At 39.8% G+C, this 20,744-nt stretch overlaps 5 protein-coding genes across 5 annotated transcripts; 4 read left to right on the top strand and 1 right to left on the bottom strand.

Moving 5' to 3' along the window:
- Positions 1–20: 20 nt before the first annotated feature.
- On the bottom strand, positions 21–20,440 carry LOC131109142 (uncharacterized). The gene is made up of 13 exons (XM_058060806.1): positions 20,145–20,440; positions 19,732–19,890; positions 17,670–18,764; positions 15,282–15,357; positions 15,006–15,171; positions 11,928–11,981; positions 10,347–10,511; positions 8,199–8,319; positions 5,519–5,630; positions 5,132–5,348; positions 3,184–3,328; positions 1,047–2,207; positions 21–965 (listed from the first exon to the last, which is right to left on the bottom strand). Exons 1-13 carry the CDS (start codon positions 20,239–20,241, stop codon positions 262–264), a joined length of 4,272 nt encoding a protein of 1,423 aa, XP_057916789.1. The 5' UTR covers positions 20,242–20,440; the 3' UTR covers positions 21–261.
- On the top strand, positions 4,130–6,416 carry LOC131108505 (zinc finger protein 239-like). The gene is made up of 2 exons (XM_058059495.1): positions 4,130–4,613; positions 5,130–6,416. Exons 1-2 carry the CDS (start codon positions 4,418–4,420, stop codon positions 6,185–6,187), a joined length of 1,254 nt encoding a protein of 417 aa, XP_057915478.1. The 5' UTR covers positions 4,130–4,417; the 3' UTR covers positions 6,188–6,416.
- Positions 7,166–9,285, top strand: LOC131108499 (oocyte zinc finger protein XlCOF8.4-like). Its single transcript, XM_058059473.1, has 2 exons — positions 7,166–7,630; positions 8,101–9,285. Exons 1-2 carry the CDS (start codon positions 7,456–7,458, stop codon positions 9,213–9,215), a joined length of 1,290 nt encoding a protein of 429 aa, XP_057915456.1. The 5' UTR covers positions 7,166–7,455; the 3' UTR covers positions 9,216–9,285.
- LOC131108504 (zinc finger protein 501-like) lies at positions 10,049–12,701 on the top strand. Its single transcript, XM_058059494.1, has 2 exons — positions 10,049–10,529; positions 11,569–12,701. Exons 1-2 carry the CDS (start codon positions 10,334–10,336, stop codon positions 12,627–12,629), a joined length of 1,257 nt encoding a protein of 418 aa, XP_057915477.1. The 5' UTR covers positions 10,049–10,333; the 3' UTR covers positions 12,630–12,701.
- Positions 13,703–15,933, top strand: LOC131108511 (zinc finger protein 570-like). Its single transcript, XM_058059500.1, has 2 exons — positions 13,703–14,125; positions 15,004–15,933. The coding sequence occupies exons 1-2, from the start codon at positions 13,927–13,929 to the stop codon at positions 15,819–15,821; spliced, it is 1,017 nt and encodes a 338-aa protein (XP_057915483.1). The 5' UTR covers positions 13,703–13,926; the 3' UTR covers positions 15,822–15,933.
- Positions 20,441–20,744: the final 304 nt, after the last annotated feature.

Here is a 20,744-nt window from a genome sequence, read left to right as displayed (position 1 = left end):
ATCGTTGTTTTACGTTATTTTTTCATACTCGTGTCTGTTACGTTTCTGTCTATACTGTAACGATAACTAATACTGGTAATATCAATAGGAATACTGGTAAAATATCACAATTCCATTGTTCTTGCTTTACAAATCCATATGGGTTAAAACCAAAAAGTAAAAATAAGCAAGAAAAATTGAATAGAACACAAATCAACCTATAAGAACACAGTATTACTGCAAATAGCAGCCACACATCAAGTACTGCAGCTTCATTTACTGTTACTGTTTACACTTGTGATTGTGAAGCTGGTACTTATAAAGGAATCTTTCATCACACACATTGCATCTCTCTTTTTTCTCCCTCATGTGTCTCCTCATGTGAACTCCGAGTGCTGATCGATCACAAAAATTTTTGTTGCAGATTGAGCAGGAATATGGTCTTTCTCCAGTGTGTCTTCTCATGTGTATGGTCAAAGATTGGTTTTGTCCGAAACGTGAATCGCAGACTGAACATGAAAAAGGTTTCTCTCCGGTGTGTATCCGCGTGTGTGCAGTCAAACTTGATTTCTGAGTGAAACGTTTACCACACACCGAACACACGTATGGTTTCTCTCCTGTGTGCGTTCTCATGTGTACTCTCAGATTAAAACGGTGATTGAAAGTTTTGCTACATTGGAAGCATTTGAAGTGCGCGTTGTCGATGTGAAATGTCGGATCAAATGTGGAGTCTTCATGATCGGATGTGTCTGTTTGTGATCCTCCGTCGGCTTCTGTTGTCCCTGATCTACTATTTAGAGGATCCACTTGACCTTTGTCCCCATTATATTCACTCTCTACAGGGACAGCAATCAGTGGGGCCTCCTCCAGTCCTTCATGATGCTCTCCCTCCTGAATGATGCAGTTTTCCTCCTCCTGCGGGGGTTGTGGATCCTCCTTGTAGCTCTGCTCTTGAAGCTCGGGGGGAAGATCTTCTTCACTGACGTCTCCAGGAAACAATAAGACAAGAGGAGTCAATGCAACTTGGTATGAGTAAGAAAATCCATCACCACACTGCAATTTCTCACCTATGTGTCTTTGCATATGTCTTACAAGCGCCGCGCGGTCGTAAGAACTTTTATGGCAGATTAAGCAGTAATATGGTCTTTCTTCAGTGTGTCCTCTCATGTGTTCTTCAAGCGATGCTCGGACATTAAAGCGTTTGTTGCAGATCGAACAAAAATACGTTTTTTCTCCAGAGTGTTTTCTCATGTGTGTTTTCAGATTTGAATTCCGAGCAAAACTTAAACCGCACACTGAACAGGTGAAAGGTTTCTCTTTTCCAGCGTTAATTGCGGGAAGTTCAGTCAAATACGACGTTTGAGCAAGTCGTACACAGCAGACTCCCGAGTCAGACACTGTGCAAGTAGAAGGTTTCTCCTCAGTGTGTGTTTTCATGTGTCTTTTCAAACAGTGATTCCGTGTAAAGCTTGTAGGACAAACTGAACAGGAAAAAGGTTTCTCTCCTGTGTGTACTCTTGTGTGTGTTATCATGTGTGCCTTCAGAGAGAAGCTTTTACTACAAATGGAGCAGGAGTAAGGTTTTTCTCCGGTGTGTCTTCTCATGTGCACTTTCACCTCATATTGTCGTGCAAAGTCTTTTCCACACACGGGACAGGAAAAATTTTTCTCTCCTGTGTGCATTCTTGTGTGTATCGTCAAAGTTCCTTTTTGAGAGAATCTTTTACCGCAAACGGAGCACACAAAGGGTCTCTCTCCTGTGTGAATTCTTATGTGATCTTTCAGATGACTGTGGTGATGAAATGTTTTGCCACAGTGACAGCATTTGAAGTGCGTGTTGTCAGTTTTAGGGTTTTCATCATCAAGTTCAAGAGGGTGTGATGCGGCGTCGTCGCTATCTGATAGCGGAGCTAAGAGGTTGTCCGCTTGTGATCGTCCACAGTGGTCTCCATCAGGTTCTGATGTCATGTGTTGAGTTGAGCTGCTGCCTGGAAGCTCCACTTCGCTCCGGTCTTCACTTTTGTCGTCAACATCTTCACTTTTCACACCAGTCAACGGGAACTCCTTCGGTCCTTGAAGGTGCCGTCCCTCTTGGTAGATGCTGGGATCTTCCTCTTTAATGCAGGGGGGCTGTGGCTCCTCTTTAATGTGGGCGGGATTCTGCTCCTGCTCCACCCTGGAGCTCCACTCCTGATGATCTGAGGGAAGATCTTCTTCTTCGCTAACATCTGCAGGATACAAGATGAACACAATTTAGCTAAAAAAAAAAGCAATTCAGTAAATAAAATTTTTTGTGGGCTGCACGGCGGTCCAGTGGTTAGCGCGCAGACCTCACAGCTAGGAAACCAGGGTTCAATTCCACCCTCAGTTTGCATGTTCTCCCCATGCATGCGTGGGTTTTCTCCGGGTACTCCTGTTTCCTCCCACATTCCAAAAACATGCTAGGTTAATTAGCGACTCCAAATTGTCCATAGGTATGAATGTGAGTGTGAATGGTTGTTTGTCTATATGTGCCCTGTGATTGGCTGGCCACCAGTCCGGGGTGTACCCCGCCTCTCGCCTGAAGACAGCTGGGGTAGGCTCCAGCACCCCGTGACCCTAAAGAAAATGAATGAATGTCTGCTCAGCCAATTCTTTACCTTTGTTGGTCACATGTATTTAATGACGCTAGAAAACTCACTAAATATAGCAATTGTGTTCATAGATTATCAACATGAATCTCCTCGATGTATGAGGTGTGTTATGAAACACATTCATGGCACAAAAGGCTTTTTTTCCAGGTTTTGTAACATGTGGTAATACAAATAAATGAGCAAACTAATACCAAAGTAAAAGCCATACATGCTGTCACGGAGGACATTGATACATATAAAGGTATCACCACAGTAACTTACACATGTGTGAACCAATAGCAGGAAAATGAAAGCTAAAGCTAGCAACTTTTTCCAGGTATTTTGATGAACCAGAAACTTCCAGTGTTGGCTTCCGGTAAACTATCCCCAATATTCAACTGCTGAACAGGTGATGCTGATATACAACAAGCAAAAGCAGTTAGAGTTAAATATTATAACATTTTGGCAGTGGATAATGTGAAAAGAAGCTGAAACTGACTCGTTTTCACACACAATATATGCATCATCCTCACAAAACACTACTCCTTCGTTTTGACAGTCTGTTGATGAATATTGTATCATAGAAACAAACCTGCTATGTCGAACACAACTTGATGCTTCTTGAAAATAGCGTCCGGCAGTTCGTTCTCCTCTTCTGTTGGAGAAAGTTCCTCCCCGTATCTTGTTATCGTTCTTTCACACATTACCACGCAATCACAACACTTTACACTCACGCTCTGCTTGGGAATATATTGCTAACTTCCGCGTTTCTTTGTTAGCTAGCATGCTAAGCTAGCCCCGGAAGCGTCAACATACACCAAGACAAAATTATCCAGATAAAAGCAATTTAGAACAATGTTAACTTTGTTAAACGGTATAAATGTTTACATGTAGGCATGGAATAAGAACACAAAACAAAAACGACCACAGTAACATCTTCTCGGGAAAACATAATTTAGCTTTTTCTTCGTACTGTTTTGTACGATTCACCTATCGTGCTTTACAATACCGCCATCTATCGGTGACTTTTAGATACCACATCCGTTGTAGTGCTATCCCGTCTAGTCTAGTGACTCTAATGGCTAGTACTAAAATAAAACTCGGTTTTCAAAAGGGAAACAGAGAAAGGAGATGTAAGGGATGCTAAGGAAGAAGATTTTATAGTTTTACTACCGTAACTTGAAAAATATAATCGGCCTGTATTTAGAAAGAAATTACATGTTCCGTTTTTATTCCAAAAGGGACACACTTTGTGTGATGGTATGTAGTTTTTTTAACCGTAAAGACAATTTTTGTGTGTTCTTTTGTAATTTGTTCCTGTTATATTCGTTTTACTCCAAAAACATGCATAAAAAAATTAAGGATCCAGTCAGATACTACAAAAATAGCTTTAATGTCCTTTTTTGGGTACAAAATCTACGGCCACCATGTGTGAGCTTGTTAATATTATTTTTATATGCTCCCATCCAGTAGATGGCGGTACACAACTTTGAAGTCACGGCTGCCAACCAAAATAAGAATGCGCAGTAAACGGAAGACTTTCTGCGCATGTCAAGACATCGAGCGTAGTCTCGTGTGCTAGCAGCTGCTATTACAACACATCGAAGAACGATGCCAAGACGCTAATAAGTCACCGATAGTCTCTGCCTGCTATTATGGACATATTTATGTAATAGAAAAGACGTAGTTAATTGTTCGTGTCGGGATAAACTACTCAGTGGGCTAGAAGCTTCCCAGGCTAGCTTAGCAAGCTAACTGCTACGACGAGGCGGAAGTTATCAAAGCATAGCTCAGCATAGTTCAAGTGTGAGTGGAAAGTTGTTATTATGTGTGACGTACAGATGCTTAGAGCACTGGTTAATCGGTGTTTGACTGCGGCCGTTGACGAAATATTTGTAGAGTTCGAAAGAGCGCTAGCATGGTACGATGGGGAACTTTCTCGAACAAAAGAGGAGAACGAGCGACAACGTGAGCTACTACACGTTGTGTTCAAGGACCCTCGAGTGGTGTTATACAGAACAGGTTTGTTGCATTCTTACTCTATCATGTTTACCAACTTTTTACAATTTATCGTTAACGTTTAACGGGCATACACACATACATTGAACGAGCCACAACGTCAACAACTGGACGTTGCTGACTCGAAGCATCGAGTTGAGTTACATAGTCACAAACGGGAGTGACGCCATTTTTTTTTACGTTTTTCAAAGCTTGGTGGTTATTACGTACACAAAATAGCGAGACAGCCAACTTAATCGGTCACGTGATATTTACAGAACAATACAAGAACCAGAAGCAGAAGTGGGAAGCACACTAGTCAGACTAGAATGCTAATAGACTTACATTCCACAGGACCTTTAGTCTGTAAACTAAATTTGACTAAATTTATTAAAATTACTAAAAACTAGACTAAATTTGAATGATTAGGGAATACCATTATAGTTTATTTGGGTTTCTGCCCACCCACACACATACACACAGATATTGTCAGAACAATGCCTCTGTCAAAGCTTATATTTGTCTTCTCTTGTCCTGCAGACATCCGTCAAGATCTTCCCCCTGAGCAGCAGGAGTGGAGATGCAAGGTGGAGCAGGAGGAGCCACAGCCCCTCCACATTAAAAAGGAGGAAGAAGAGGAGGATCATTTTGATAGTCTGGAACCGTTTCCAGTGAAGAATGAAGACGATGAAGACAAATGTCAAAGCGAAGAGGCGAGAGAGCTGGAGCCTCCAACTCAGCAGCACACGACCGTCAAAGCTGATGGAGGATCACGAGCAGACAGCCTCTTAGCGCTTCTACTGTCTGATAATCTGGAAGAGTTTTCGGTGATGAATATGCTCGTGAAGAGCGAAGGCGATGACGACAAAGGTCAAAGCGAGGAGAAGAGAGAGCTCGAGCTTCCAAGCAGCAGCTCAACTCAGCAGCACACGACCATCGAAGCTGATGGAGGTTCACAAGCAGACAACTTCTTAGCGCCGCTATCGGATAGTGACGACATGACGTCAAACTGTCCTGACACTAACGACGAAGGCTCTAAAGCTGATGAGACACATCCCGCTCACAGCGTTGGCTTTACATATCCTAAGTGTGACAAAGCTTTTAATAATCGTTATCATCTGATGAAACACATGACAACTCACACAGGTGAAAAACCATACAAGTGCTCCGTTTGTGGTAAAGGCGTCTGTTCGAGGGCAAATTTGAAAGCACACATAAAAATACACACGAAAAAGAAACCTTTATCCTGTTGGAAGTGTGGTAAATGTTTTGCATCCAGTGGAACTTTGAAAGAACACATAAGAAAAAAGCACACTGAAGAGAATCTTTACTCCTGTTTGGTGTGCCGTAAAGGTTTTGTACGATATCGGCAGTTGACAACACACATGAGAGTACACAGCGGGAAACCTTTTAAATGTTCAGTGTGCCGTATGTGTTTTGCTAAGTCGCATTATTTGGAAATACACCAAAGTATCCACACGATAAAAAAAGGAGGGACAAATGTGGAGTGTGTGATGGGAGAAGCTCCTGTAAGTACCAACTTAACACTCAGGACTGCTGGTGTAACAGCAGTAGTAAATGAAGCTGCTGGACTTTAAATAAACCGTCAAGACTTCCTGTGTTGTATGTGGAAGTGTCTACCATTTGCAATAAAAATAATAACCATTAGCCTGCTTTGTTTTTCATTGCTCTTGGCCACTTCCCCCAGTCTACAGCTAATAATAATAATAAACAATAAAAAGATTAATATAAATTAATTATTATTATTTAATAATGTTTGTATGTGTAAGTGTTTCCCATTTGCAATAAAAAAATGATAGCCCTTAATTTACACTGAATGATTCCGTTGTTAATGTATCTTGATATCAACTCTTATTCCACCACATAATACGTTGTACAGTACATCAAGTGTGTAATGACACCTCCACACCTGCGGGAGGCAGTAATTCACTAGACTGGACTAGCTGGGTATTACCGGAAGTAAACCACGAAAAGGTTTAGCATTCAGTATAAAGTTCATAGTGTTGACATAATTGTTTTAACAATATTTATGTTATGAGTATTTTTAAATGATTTAATTTAAATAAAAAACTAAATTGTCGGAATAAAAGGAATTTTGGATAATGCTAACTTTGTTACACGGTATATATGTTTACATGTAGGCATGTTTTGTCGGTTTCGCCTATCGTGCTTTACAATACCGCCCCCTATCGGTGATTTTTAGTAACCACATCGGTTGAAGAGCACGAGTGATGGGAATAAATGTCCTGTTTTATTCAACCATTTACTTTGACATCAAGTATGGCTAGTACTAAAATAAAACCCGGTTTTCAAAAAGGAAACCTAGAAAGCAGATGTAAGATGTATTTTTAACCGTAAAGACCATTTTTGTGTGTTATTTAGTAATTTGTTCCTGTTATATTCGTTTTACTCCAAAAACATGCATAAAATCTATGGCCACCATGTGAGCTCGTTAACATTATTGTTGTTGTTATATGCTCCCATCCAGTAGATGGCGGTATACAACTCTGAAGTCACGGCCTGCCAACCAAAATAAGAATGAGCGGTAAAAGAAAGACCATCTGCGCATGTCACGATATCAAGCGTAGTCAAGTGTGCTAGCAGCTGCTATTAAAACACATCGCAGAACGATACAAAGACGCTAATAAGTCACTGATAGTCTTTGCCTGCTATCATGGACATATTTATGTAATATAAAAGGCGTCTTTAATTCTTCGTGTCTGGATAAACTACTCAATGGGCGAGAACCTTCGCGGGCTAGCTTAGCAAGCTAACTGCAACACAGAGGCGGAAGTTATCAAACCATAGCTTAGCAGAATTCAGGTGTGAGTGGAAAGTTGTTATTATGTGTGACGTACAGATGCTTAGAGCACTGGTGAATCAGCGTTTAACTGCGGTTGTTGACGAAATATTTGTTGAGTTCGAAAGAACGCTAGCATGGTACGATGGGGAACTTTCTCGACAACGTCAGCTACTCAACGTTGTGTTCAAGGTCCCTCGAGTGGTCTTACACAGAACAGGTTTGTTGCATTCTTACTCTAACATATTTACCATCTTTTTACAATTAGCGTTAACGTTTAACGGGCATACATTGAACGAGCCATAACGACGTTGCTGACGTCGAGCTGTGTTACATAGTCACAAAACGGGAGTGACGCACAGGCCGCCATTACAAACAAACTCGACAATGCTGTTATTACGTGACGTTTTTCAAAGCTTGTTGGTTATTATGTACACAAGATAGCGAGACAGCCAAGTACACGCTGTCACGTGATATTTACGGAACAATACAAACTCAGAAGCGGAAGTGGGACGCACACTAGTCAGACTAGAATGGTAATAGACTTACATTCCACAGGACCTTTAGTCTGTAGATTTTAGGACTAGATTTGAATGATTAGGGAATGCCATTAATCTAGTTTCTTTGGGTTTCTGCCCCCCCCGAAAACTACTTTTTTAATGCTTGTATTTGTCTTCTCTTGTCCTGCAGACGTCCATAATGATTTTCCCCCAGAGGAGTGGAGATGCAAGGTGGAGCAGGAGGAGCCACAGCTCCTCCACATTAAAAAGGAGGAGGAGGAGGATCACTTTGATAGTCTGGAACCGTTTCCTGTGAAGAATGAAGACGATGAAGATAAAGGTCAAAGCGAGGAGACGAGAGAGCTGGAGCCTCCAAGCAGCAGCTCAACTCTGCACACGACCATCGAAGCTGATGGAGGATCACAAGCAGACAACTTCTTCGTGCTGCTACTGCCTGACAATATGGAAGAGTTTCCCGTGATGAATGTGCTCGTGAGGAGCGAAGACGATGACGACAAAGGTCAAAGCGAGGAGAGGAGAGAGCTGGAGCCTCCAAGCAGCAGCTCAACTCAGCAGCACACGACCATCGAAGCTGATGGAGGATCACAAGCAGACGACGTCTTAGCGCCGCTATCGGATAGTGACGACACGACGTCAAACTGTCCTGACGCTAACAACGAAAGCTCTAAAGCCAATGAGACGCATTCAAAGTGGGTAAAGTGTGGTAAAGACGCCCGTTCAAATTTGAAAGCACGCACGAAAATACACACGGGAGCGAAACCTTTTTCCTGTTCGGTGTGTGGTAAAGGTTTTGCACTCAATCGAGCTTTGAAAGTACACACAAGAACGCACGGAGGAGAGAAAACGGTTTTCTGCTCAATTTGTGGTAAAGGTTTTGCGGAAACTGGATCCTTGAAAAAACACATGACAACGCACACAAAGGACGAACGAGCGTGTTGGTTTTGCGGTGAGAGATTCTGTCAAATAACGGATTTGACAGAACACTATAAAACGCACACTGGAGAGAAACCTTTCTCCTGTTTGGTGTGCGGTAAATGTTTTGTACGAAAACGGAGTTTGACATCACACATGAGAGTACACACCGGCGAGAAACATTTTAAATGTTCAGTGTGTTGTATGCGTTTTGCTAAGCCGCTGTATTTGGAAATACACAAAAGTATCCATGCTAGAGAGAAAGTATTGAAATGCGGAGTGTGTGATAAGAGATTCTCCTATAAGTACCAACTTAACGCTCACAAGTGTGCTGGTGTAACAGCAGCAGTAAATGAAGCTGCTGGACTTTAAATAAGCTGTCCAGACTTCCTGTTTGTATGTGTAAGTGTTTCCCATTTGCAATAAAAAATAATAGCCCTTAATTTACACTGAATGGTTCCGTTGTTAATTTATATTGATATCAACTCTTATTCCACCACATAATACGTTGTACAGTACATCAAGTGTGTAATGACACCTCCACACCTGCGGGGGGCAGTAATTCACTAGACTGTACTAGCTGGGTATTACCGGAAGTAAACCTTGAAAAGGTTTAGCATTCAGTTTCAGGTTAATCGTGTTGACGTCATTGTTTTAACAATATTTATGTTATGTATATTTTTTAATGATTACATTTAAATAAAGCACTAAATTATCGGGATAAAAGGAATTTTGGATAATGTTAACTTTGTTAAACAGTATATATGTTTACATGTAGGCATGGATTAAGAACACAAAACAATAACGACCGGAAACATTTGGCTTCTTTTCCTCGTCCTGTTTTGTACTTTACAATACCGCCATCTATCGGTGACTTTTAGCAACCACATCGGTTTCATTCCAAAAGGGACGCACTTTGTGTGATGGTATGTAGTTTCTTTTAACCGTAAAGACCATTTTAGTGTGCTATTTTGTATTACACATAAATTACCGAACAATTTGTTCATGTTATATTCCTTTTACTCTAAAACATGCATAAAAATAAATTAAGGATCCAGTCAGATACTCCAAAAATAGCACGAAATCTATGGCCAACCATTGAGCTTGTTGATATTATTATTGTTATATGCTTCCATCCAGTAGATGGCGGTATACAACACTGAAATCACGACTGCCAACAAAAATAAGGAGCAGTAAACGGAAGACTTTCTGCGCATGTCACGATATCGAGTGTAGTCAAGTGCTAGCAGCTGCAATTAAAACACAACGAAGAACGATACCAAGACGCTAATAAGTCACCGATAGCCTTTGCCTGCTATCATGGACATATTTATGTAATATAAAAGACGTCGTTAATTATTCGTGTCAGGATAAACTCAGTGGGCGAGAAGCTTCTCGGGCTAGCTTAGCAAGCTAACTGCTACAAAGAGGCGGAAGTTATCAAATCATAGCTCAGCATAGTTCAAGTGTGAGTGGAAAGTGTTGTTATTATGTGTGACGTACAGATGCTGAGAGCACTGGTGAATCGGCGTTTAACTGCGGCTGTTGACGAAATATTTGTAGCGTTCGAAAGAACGCTAGCATGGTACGATGGGGAACTTTCTCGAACAAAAGAAGAGAACGAGCGACAACGTCAACAACTTCACGCTGCTGACAGGAAGCATCAAACTGTGTTACAAAGAGCAGGTTTGTTTCAATTTGACTCGCATGTTTACCAAAATTATATCTGATCATTTGTTTAGCACACCGGAAGAGCTACAGAGCTTTGGTGCTTCCGTGAAAAACACTGTTAGCGACATCCGGTGGAAAACTGAAGTCATTTTCTGTCACAAAACGGAGTGACGCACACGTCGCCATTACAAATAAACTCAAAAATGCTGTCATTATATGACGTTTTTCAATACTTTGGTGGTTATTACATACACTAGATGGCGCCAAAATAACTTGTCAAAGTAAAGACAGCCACCAATGCGTTTCATACCATTAATACGCGCTGTCACGTGTGTCGCTTTCAACGTAATCGGTCACGTGAACAATCATTATATATATATATATATATATATATATATATATATATATATATATATATATATATATTATTACAAACTTCAATTGTACAAAACAGTATAAGCAGAATTACAGGAACATAAAAGTGCAATTCTACAGAACAATATCAACATAAACAAGAAAAAGTAAATAACAAAAAAAGGAATAAACAATAGAAAACATGTCACTTCAGTTTGTTCTTCATATGATTTGTTTTTAGAACGTTCTCCAATGTTTTCACTGCTTTTCTGTTTTATTATCAGCTTCAGTGATTCATATAATATTTTCAGTTCAGAAGAAAACTGGTGAATATTAGACTTACATAACATCACTCTGGATTTGTGAATATGGAATTTTCCTAATAAACAAATACATTTCACAGTATTCTGCAAATCTGCTTTGGTGCAAAATGCTTAAGAAGTGAACAATACAAACTCAGAAGCAGTGTAATTCAGGAAATGGGACGTACACTAGTCAGACTAGAATGGTAATAGACTTATATTCCACCAGACCTTTGGTCTGTAGATTTTAGGACTAGATTCAAATGATTAGGGAATACCATTACGCTAGTTTCTCTCACACACACACACACAGATCTTGTCATAACAATTCCTCTGTCATGTGATGGAGCAAAACTGGACTTTTCTAAAGTGTGTATTTGTCTTCTCATGTCCTGCAGACGTTTGTGAAGATCTTCCCCGTGAGCAGCAGGAGTGGAGATGCAAGGTGGAGCAGGAGGAGCCGCATCCCCGCCACATTAAAAAGGAGGAAGATGATCATTTTGATAGTCTGGAACTGTTTCCAGTGATGAGTGTGCTCGTGAAGAGCGAAGACGATGACTACAAAGGTCAAAGCGAGGAAAAGAGAGAGCTGGAGCCTCCAAGCAGCAGCTCAACTCTGCACACGACCATCGAAGCTGATGGAGGATCACAAACAGACAACTTCTTAGCGCCGCTATCAGATAGTGACGACACAACGTCAAACTGTCCTGACGCTAACAACGAAGGCTCTAAAACTGATGAGACACATTCCACTCACAGCAGACGCTTTAAATGTCCTGAGTGTGACAAAGCTTTCAATGACCGTTATTGTCTGAAGAGACACATGAGAACGCACACAGGTGAAAAACCATACGTGTGCTCCGTTTGTGGTAAACGCGTCTCTTCGAATGCGAATTTGAAAGCACACACAAGAATACACACCGGAGAGAAACATTTTTCCTGTTCGATGTGTGGTAAAAGTTTTATACACAATCAAGCTTTGAAAGCACACATAAGAACCCACAGTGGAGAGAAACCGTTTACCTGTTCAGTGTGTGGTAAAGGTTTCGGGGAAAATCAAGCTTTGAAAATACACATGAGAACGCACACAGACGACAAACCGTTTGAGTGTTCATTTTGCGGTAAAAGATTCTGTCAGAAAGTAAATTTGACAGTACACACAAGAACGCACACTGGAGAGAAACCTTTCCCCTGTTCGTTGTGCGGTAAATGTTTTGTACGAAAACAGCAGTTGACATTACACACAAGAGTACACACCGGCGAGAAACCTTTTAAATGTTCAGTGTGTTGTATCGGATTTGCGCAGAAGCAGTATTTGAAAATACACAAAAGTATCCACACTAGAGAGAAAGTATTAAAATGCGGAGTGTGTGATGAGAGATTCTCCTATAAGTACCAACTTAAAACTCACAGGTGTGCTGGTGTAACAGCAGCAGTAAATGAAGCTGCCGGACTTTAAATAAACCGTCAAGACTTCCTGTGTTGTATGTGGAAGTGTCTACCATTTGCAATAAAAAAATAATAGCCCTTATCCTGCTTTGTTTTTCATTGCTCTTGGCCACTTCCCCAGTCTACAGCTAATAATAATAAACAATAAAAAGAAGATTAATCTAAATTAATTAATTATTATTAATTATTTAATTTTATTATATGATTATTATTATTATAAATATTAATATTATTAAAATAATAATGTGGAGAATAAATAAATAGATGACATCAAATATAAACAACAGTGTACAGCGTAAACTTAGCACAAATAATTTAAATAATTTTGAATAAATAATTAAAAATGTTGCATGTAGGGGGCTTATTTGGCATTCAAACATGTTCAAATGTAGCTATTCCAGCTAATTTTGGCATATTTAATGTAATGCTTTTGATAATATGTTGATCAATATGTACTGTTTCTGTTTTTGTACTGTTTTCTGTTTTTTTGTGTAATGACACCTACCCACCTGCGGGAGGCAGTAATTCACCAAATGGACAAGCTGGGTATTATCGGAAGTATTAAACCATGAAAAGGTTAGCATTCAGTGTAGTGTTTAGTCCACGTTAATGCCATTATTTCCACGTTTATCGGAAATACAGTACACACTGGAGATAAAACTATTTCCTTTTCAGCGTGTGGTTAATGTTTTATACATAACTGGTCTTTGAATTTGTTGACTTTGTACAGTACATCAAGTGTGTAATGACACCTACTCACCTGCGGGAGGCAGTATTTCACTAGAATGGACTAGCTGTGTATTATCGGAAGTATTAAACTATGAAAAGGTTAGCATTCAGTATAGTGTTTAGTCCACGTTAATGCCATTATTTCCACGTTTGTCGGAAATACAGTACACACTGGAGATAAAACTATTTCCTTTTCAGCGTGTGGTAAATGTTTTATACATAACTGGTCTTTGAATTAGTTGACTTTGTACAGTACATCAAGTGTGTAATGACACCTCCCCACCTGCGGGAGGCAGTAATTCACTAGAATGTAGTAGCGCGTACAACCGGAAGTCGTCACCAATGAAAAACGAAGCTGAACAGGGCGCATTCATTCTTTCATTTCTGCTTTTGTATTGTTGTCGTGTATAAAGTATACTTACTTATAAGTATAGTATACTTAGTATACTATTAATTTTTAATATAAGGATAAACTCGTCTGAGTGAAGTTTGAAGCTTTTCAGGCTAACCTAGCTTGCTAGCCGCGGCGAAACTTCTCACCTCGTCGCTATACGCAGCAATCAAAGTGTTGTGATAGTATGAAAATGTGTAAAGTAGAAATACTAAGAGCGCTAGTGAATCAGCGACTAACTGCGGCTGTTGAAGAAATATGTATAGCGTTCGAAAGAACCATAGCAGAGTACGAGGAGGAACTTTGTCGAACAAAAGAGGAGAACGAGCGACAACGTCAACTACTGGAGGTTTTCAAGAACCCTCAAGTCGTGTTACACAGAGCAGGTTTGTTTCATTCTTACTCTCACTTTTACCGCAGGGGCGGGGGGGGGTGTCGAATTCCAAGCTAAAGACCCCCCCAAAATAAATATGTGAAACGGGCTAGCGAGGCAACTTAATCTGTTTAGATTTTAAACCTTCAACATTGAGGCTGTATCTGGCAACATGACTTGCAGTGCTACACACGTGACGCACAACGTCACCGACCTGCCGCACAATACCTACATACAAATATCTCCACAAAATACCCATGCTAAAATTACACCCGTATAGTCCTGCCGCAAGGTATGCTGGGTAGTTTGTGGCACGCTGGTATATGTTGATGATGTCATCAGGGAAGTAAACAATAAGGGATGTTAACATACTTTTATGATCAAATGTTTTATTGCATGGCTGCACGGAGGACGAGTGGTTAGCGCACAGACCTCACAGCTAGGAGACCTGGGTTCAATTCCACCCTCGGCTATCTCTGTGTGGAGTTTGCATGTTCTCCCCCGTGCATGCGTGGGTTTTCTCCGGGTACTCCGGTTTCCTCCCACATTCCAAAAACATGCTAGGATAATTAGCTGGCTCCAAATTGTCCATAGGTATGAATGTGAGTGTGAATGGTTGTTTGTCTATATGTGCCCTGTGATTGGCTGCCGATTGGCTCTCGCCTGAAGACAGCTGGGATAGGCTCCAGCATGCCCGCAACCCTCGTGAGGATAAGCAGTAGAAAATGAATGAATGAATGTTTTATTGCTCATAGCTCACATTGTTGTTATTGTTGTTGCTGGACTACCCAGCATGCCTTGCGGTCCTTGTGAATTATGTTTACAGCTAAAAATGTTTACTTTTCCAGAGATATTTTCCAAAACGTGTGTTTGTCTTCTTGTGGCCTGCAGACGCCAGTGAAGAAGATCTTCCCCCTGAACGGCAGGAATGGAGGAACTTTGTCGAACAAAAGATGGTGGAGCAGGAGGCGCCGAAGCCCCTTCACGTTAAGGAGGAAGAGGAGGATCGCAGCATCAGTCATTTTGATCGACTGGAAGATTTCGCAGTGACTTGTGTTCCTGTGAAGAGCGAAGATGATGAAGACGAAGCTCAAAGTGATGAGAGGAAAGGGGTGGAGCCTCCAAGCTGCAGCTCAATAGACCGCCATTTTGGTGGATCACAATCAGACAGCCTTTTCGCTCCACTGTCGGATAGCGACGACACGACGTCACACTCTCCTGACGCTGATGATGAAGACGCTAAAGCTGATAACACACATCATACGGACAACCGACATTTCAAATGTTCGGAGTGCGACAAATCTTTTAACGACCGTCGTAATCTGAAAAGACACATAAGAACGCACACCGGAGAAAAACCATACATGTGCTCCGTTTGCGGTAAAAGAGTCTCTTCAAGAGCGAGTTTGAACGCGCACACAACGATACACACAGGAGAGAAACCTTTTTCCTGTTCAGTGTGCGGGAAAGGTTTCGGACAGAGACAAGGATGGAAAAGACACATGAGAACGCACACTGATGAGAAACCATTCATGTGCTTAGTTTGCGGGAGGAGATTTTGCCGAAAGGAGCATTTGACAGTGCACACAAGAATACACACTGGAGAGAAACCTTTTTCTTGTTCTGTGTGTGGTAAGTGTTTTATACAAAATCGATCTTTTAAAGCACACATATGTTTACACACGGGCCAGAAACATTTCTCCTGTTGAGTTTGTGATAAATGTGTGTGTGTTGTGTGTTAATAATAACAAGTGTTCTGGTGAGAAGAGCATAACCACATACTGTATTATTAATAATAATAATAATAATGATGTTGTTATACTGAGGCTAATCAATAAATAAAACAGTTCTTACCATGAATGTGACTTCTGGTTCACGTCTGTATATTTCCTCCACTTGATTTATCATCACTAGGTTCTGAGGACAGGGGTGTGGGGGGCTGAGCCCCCTGGAAATGCACAGGATATGAATGAATGTAGTATGTAGTACATTCAAAAATATATTTAAAAAAACAAATAACAAACAAGAATCGGGATATAACTTTCCCACTTTTGGACAGATTTAATAGAGATACTATTGTTTTAGGCCACCATTAAATGTACACAAGTACACACAATCTACACTGCAAAACCGCTGCTCAAGCTCTGCAACCATTCTGTCCAGTGGACAGTCATCAGTTATATAATAATCATTTTTATATTATTAATTAGTCTATTATTATTACTATCATCATTATTCTTCTTCTGATTATTACTTGAACCAGTCATGATGTGCAATATATATATAGCACTATATTGACGTTTACTATGGTACCCATTATGTCATTGTATGGTCATATCACCTTGTACTTTGGTACGTGACAATAATTTAATTTAATTTAATTTAATTTAATTTAATTTAATTTAATTTAATTTAATTTAATTTAATTTAATTTAATTTAATTTAATTTAATTTAATTTAATTTAAGAAAGCAGGATGTGAACAAATGAACAAAACAGTTGTTTTGTAAAAGTGACACTCATTGTAAAAGTGCCAGATGGAGGGGTAGGATTTAATAAGTTTTGCTTCTTCCTACTCCTTTTGGACATGTGGAACTGTGAACTGATTATGTGATGCATTCAATTGTAATCTGATGCATGTTCAAATGAAATTAAACCATTACCATTACCATAACTACTACTACTAGTAGTAGTAGGCTAGTATTAGCCTGCTTATTGGCTTGCTTATTAGCCTGCTTTTGCCCTATTATATGAAATTTATTAGAGATTTGGCGACCAGTCCGGGGTGTGCTGCGCCTCTTACCCGAAGACAGCTGGGATAGGCTCCCGCACCCCCTCGACACTCGTTAAAATAAGCAGTAGAAAATGAATAATAAAACTATCATTGAAAAACTGCATTTTGTGTTGTCATGGATTAATATTTCAGTTTGTTTGATGATCTGAAACATTTAAGTGTGAATTGTGAATTATTGAATGACTTGTAAGCTACTGTTAGCATTTAGCATCGCAGGTTCAAAATTGACTGGTTATATTTTATATTGTTTTACTTACATGCTGATATATATTCTACAATAGTAGTAGGAGCTTTATAGATACACATGTAGCCTATTATTGATACATATAGACCAAAATAAGTATGACAAAATATCAAATATGATTAAAAAATATAATTAAAAACTTCTTAATTGGGTTTACTGTGTATTTTCCTTCCACAGTGTACATACATTTAAGTATTTTAAAGTTAGGCAAAACACTTCAACAGGAAACCATGCAGCTCCATCCATACTGAGTGCTCTTAAAGAGACAGTAACATATATTCCTGTCCTAGCACAAAGTTGAGATAACTCAAATGGTTTTCACATGACTTTTATTCATCACTACACAAATTATGTAATTAACCCCTCCCTTATGAAACCAGACTGCATGTATCGATTATCAAAACATGCAAAAAGTGTACTTTGGGTCCACAAATAATAACAATATTGGATTTATACAGTTGCTGTAGTTAGCTGCACTCATACATGGAAGTCACTTCCTGTTTAAATGTTTATTCTCTGTTGTGTGTCGACATGTGCGCTGTCAAACTTGTCTTATACGAGTAACTTTTACCACAAAGCGTACAACTAAATGGTTTCTCCCCCGAGTGTGTTCTCATGTGTTTCACCATGCTACTTTTATCAGAGAATCTTTTTCCGCAAGCCGAGCAACTGAATGGCTTTTCTCCTGTGTGTGTTATCATGTGTGATGCCATGTTTGACTTTCGGGAGAACCGTTCCCCGCAAACCGGGCATCGAAAAGGTTTTTCTCCGGTGTGCGTTCTCATGTGTGACACCATATTTACCTTCACAGCGAAGCTTTTACCGCAAACTGAACAACTAAAAGGTTTCTCCCCCGTGTGCGTTCTCATGTGTTTTACCATACTGCTGTTATGGGAGAATTGTTTACCACAAACAGAACAACGAAAGGGTTTTTCTCCGGTGTGCGTTCTCATGTGCGACACAATTGAAAACCTTTGAGAGAACGTTATACCGCAAACCGCGCAACTAAAGGGTTTCTCTCCCGTGTGCGTTCTCATGTGAGACTCCTTGTGGGATTTTCGAGAGAATCGTCGACCGCAAACCGAGCAACTAAAAAGTTTCTCTCCTTTGTGTGTTCTCATGTGTCGAGTCAACGTGCCCTTTTTGGTAAATGTCTTCGCACAAACTGAGCAAAGAAAACATTCTTTAACCGTTTTCTCTTCAGCGTGTTTGTCGGTTTCACAGTCGGCGTCGCTGCTCAGAGATCCGTGGCTGTCGTCTCCGTCTTCATCAACAGGAGAGCGTGACGTGTCGTCGCTATCCGACAGCGGCGCCAAGAGGTTGTCTGCTCGTGATCCTCCACAGTGGTCTTCATCAGATTCCGTTCCCGTCATCTCCTCGCTTGGATTGAGATGAAACTGCGAGGACTCGGGTGGTTCTTCTTCGTGGTCTTCGATCTTCACAGAGACAATCGTCAGTGGCAGCTTGGTGAGACTGGTCTCTTCCAGCTCGAGAGGACTTTCTCCCTTTTGCGTGACCCAGAGTTCCTCCTCTTCCTCTTTAACGTGGGCGGGGTGTGGATCCTTGCGCTTGGAAGTGTGTCTCCTTTCTTGACGTCCAAACAGCTTCTGAGGGTCTGCAAGACAAACAGGAAATAGAGTATTTAATAAATTTATTATAGATTACTTAATAGATCATTATTAATAATTATTGTTAGTTTTTTATTTTTAAGATTTCTTAAATATTAAAAATATATTTTAAAATATATTTTAAAGTATTAAAAAGTATTTAAAAAGTATTTAAAAATTATTTAAAAAATATTTTAAATTATTTAGAATTATTTTTAAAATATTAACAATAATAAATTTTAAAAATGATTAAATGTTTTCAAAATATAAAAAACTATTTTAAATATATAAAACATATTTTAGATATATGAAACATATTTAAAATATATAAAAACATATTTTAAGAAATATTTTAAATTAAAAAAATATGTAAAAATTATTTTAAAAATATTTTAAAATAATAATTATTAACCTCCTAAGACGAAAACTCTTTATTTTCTCTTTGATATTTAGGCTAATTGGGACCTGATGAGTGTAAAAACTAAGAATTATATTTTTACATGATATAGTTTCTGAGAAAAATTATGTCCACATATGAGGACATTTGTTTTTAAATTTGAGCGAACGCAGTAACGTCACAATTGCGTAATGACGTGCAAAACTTTATTTGTTGCCTGAACACAGCAGCAGTGCAAAGACAAAATTCAAAGCAACAACTTGTGCAAAGGGACACAAGTCATACAACGTGCTGCTAACAGTTGCAGGAGGACAACTGATTATTTGATGCACTCAATTGTAATCTGATGCATGTTCAAATGAAATTAAACCATTACCAACCATTACCGTTACCATAATTTACAAGAGTCAAGATGCGAAATTCAAAATGTCAAAGTGTTCTCAAAAAACTAGGGGGTTAAAAATGGTATAGCCCCACACTTGGTGAACCATCAGGTGAAAATTAAGCTAACTGAGGTTGGATTCGGCTTGTTTTGTTCACTGTGATGAAACAGTGAGTTTTTTGGGGGTTTTTTTTACCGTCATGGTCTTCAGTCTTCAAGGGTACCCGTCCCTCCTGAGCAAACCAGACTTCCTCCTCGCCCTCCTCTTTAATGTTGGGAAGATGTGGATCCACCTGCTTCACAGTGGATCTCCCAGCCTGAGACTGTCCTTGACGCCCAATCAGCAATTTGCCGTCTGCGAGATACAATATTCAGATATTCAGTAATAATTGTAGGTACATAAACAATACCAGTCAAATTTTGAACATGCTATAACTGAATTTCAACAGTATTGAACGTGTAACCCAATCTGCTCCACATCAACAGTGTACATTGGCCGCCATCTTGTATCAGATCATTACAGTACAGTACGGCTTCACGAAGCTCCTTTGGCTCCTTATATTAACCAAGATATTGTTTTAAATTATTAAACACAACATGTAAACATACCCTGACTGTGCAGCGACAAGCTAGTCGAGCAAACATTCAGCTGTTGTAGCTCGTTCGCCTCTCTTGTTCGAGTCGGTTCTTCCTCACCAGACGCCATTGTTTTCTTTTAAACACCCCAGAATTTCGTCAGCAGTCGTTATTTGACTTTCCTTTATCAACTCTTTCATGCTTTTGAAGCCATTCCTTTACATTTTGTCGTCGTCGCCATTTGCCTCGTGTCGTCTAACTGCTATGTTGACAACTTCCGTTTTTAGCTTTCTTCGTTCTTGTTGTTTTTTATGCGACTGGCATTATGTACATTACCGCCATCTAACGGACACAAAATGCATTACAAATGTGAAATTACAAAACAGTGGGTATGTACGTTTCTCTTTAGTCACGTGAGGACTTTCTTTTGATTGACCTGCCATGCAGCCAATCATGAGTTAGTATAGCATTTGTAACAAAATGTGTAGTTTCTTCCGGTTTCGTCCACCCCAACACTAATTTGCCATTTGCTGCTCTGCTCACGTGAGGACAGGGGTACAATTTTATTTTGATTGACCTGCCATGCGGCCAATCATGAGTTAGTTTTGCATTTGCAACAAAATTTGCAGTTTC

The sequence above is a fragment of the Doryrhamphus excisus genome, chromosome 21, assembly GCF_030265055.1.
Source record: "Doryrhamphus excisus isolate RoL2022-K1 chromosome 21, RoL_Dexc_1.0, whole genome shotgun sequence".
Lineage (NCBI taxonomy): Eukaryota > Metazoa > Chordata > Actinopteri > Syngnathiformes > Syngnathidae > Doryrhamphus > Doryrhamphus excisus.
The sequence above is the reverse complement of the archived record's forward strand: the minus strand, read 5'-3'. Positions and strand labels throughout refer to the sequence as shown.

What these genes read in the sequence shown, in the direction of transcription:
- LOC131108505 (XM_058059495.1), top strand. Translation starts at nt 4,418, where the DNA reads ATGTGTGACGTACAGATGCTTAGAGCACTGGTTAATCGGTGTTTGACT. An exon ending in AGTGGTGTTATACAGAACAG is followed by an intron (nt 4,614 to 5,129) that starts GTTTGTTGCATT and finishes CTTGTCCTGCAG; the next exon opens with ACATCCGTCAAGATCTTCCC.
- LOC131108499 (XM_058059473.1), top strand. Translation starts at nt 7,456, where the DNA reads ATGTGTGACGTACAGATGCTTAGAGCACTGGTGAATCAGCGTTTAACT. An exon ending in AGTGGTCTTACACAGAACAG is followed by an intron (nt 7,631 to 8,100) that starts GTTTGTTGCATT and finishes CTTGTCCTGCAG; the next exon opens with ACGTCCATAATGATTTTCCC.
- LOC131108504 (XM_058059494.1), top strand. Translation starts at nt 10,334, where the DNA reads ATGTGTGACGTACAGATGCTGAGAGCACTGGTGAATCGGCGTTTAACT. An exon ending in AACTGTGTTACAAAGAGCAG is followed by an intron (nt 10,530 to 11,568) that starts GTTTGTTTCAAT and finishes CATGTCCTGCAG; the next exon opens with ACGTTTGTGAAGATCTTCCC.
- LOC131108511 (XM_058059500.1), top strand. Translation starts at nt 13,927, where the DNA reads ATGAAAATGTGTAAAGTAGAAATACTAAGAGCGCTAGTGAATCAGCGA. An exon ending in AGTCGTGTTACACAGAGCAG is followed by an intron (nt 14,126 to 15,003) that starts GTTTGTTTCATT and finishes TGTGGCCTGCAG; the next exon opens with ACGCCAGTGAAGAAGATCTT.
- LOC131109142 (XM_058060806.1), bottom strand. Translation starts at nt 20,241, where the DNA reads ATGGCGTCTGGTGAGGAAGAACCGACTCGAACAAGAGAGGCGAACGAG. An exon ending in GGGGGAAGATCTTGACGGAT is followed by an intron (nt 3,329 to 5,131) that starts GTCTGCAGGACA and finishes ATTCCCAAGCAG; the next exon opens with AGCGTGAGTGTAAAGTGTTG. An exon ending in ACATATGCAAAGACACATAG is followed by an intron (nt 966 to 1,046) that starts GTGAGAAATTGC and finishes TGTTTCCTGGAG; the next exon opens with ACGTCAGTGAAGAAGATCTT.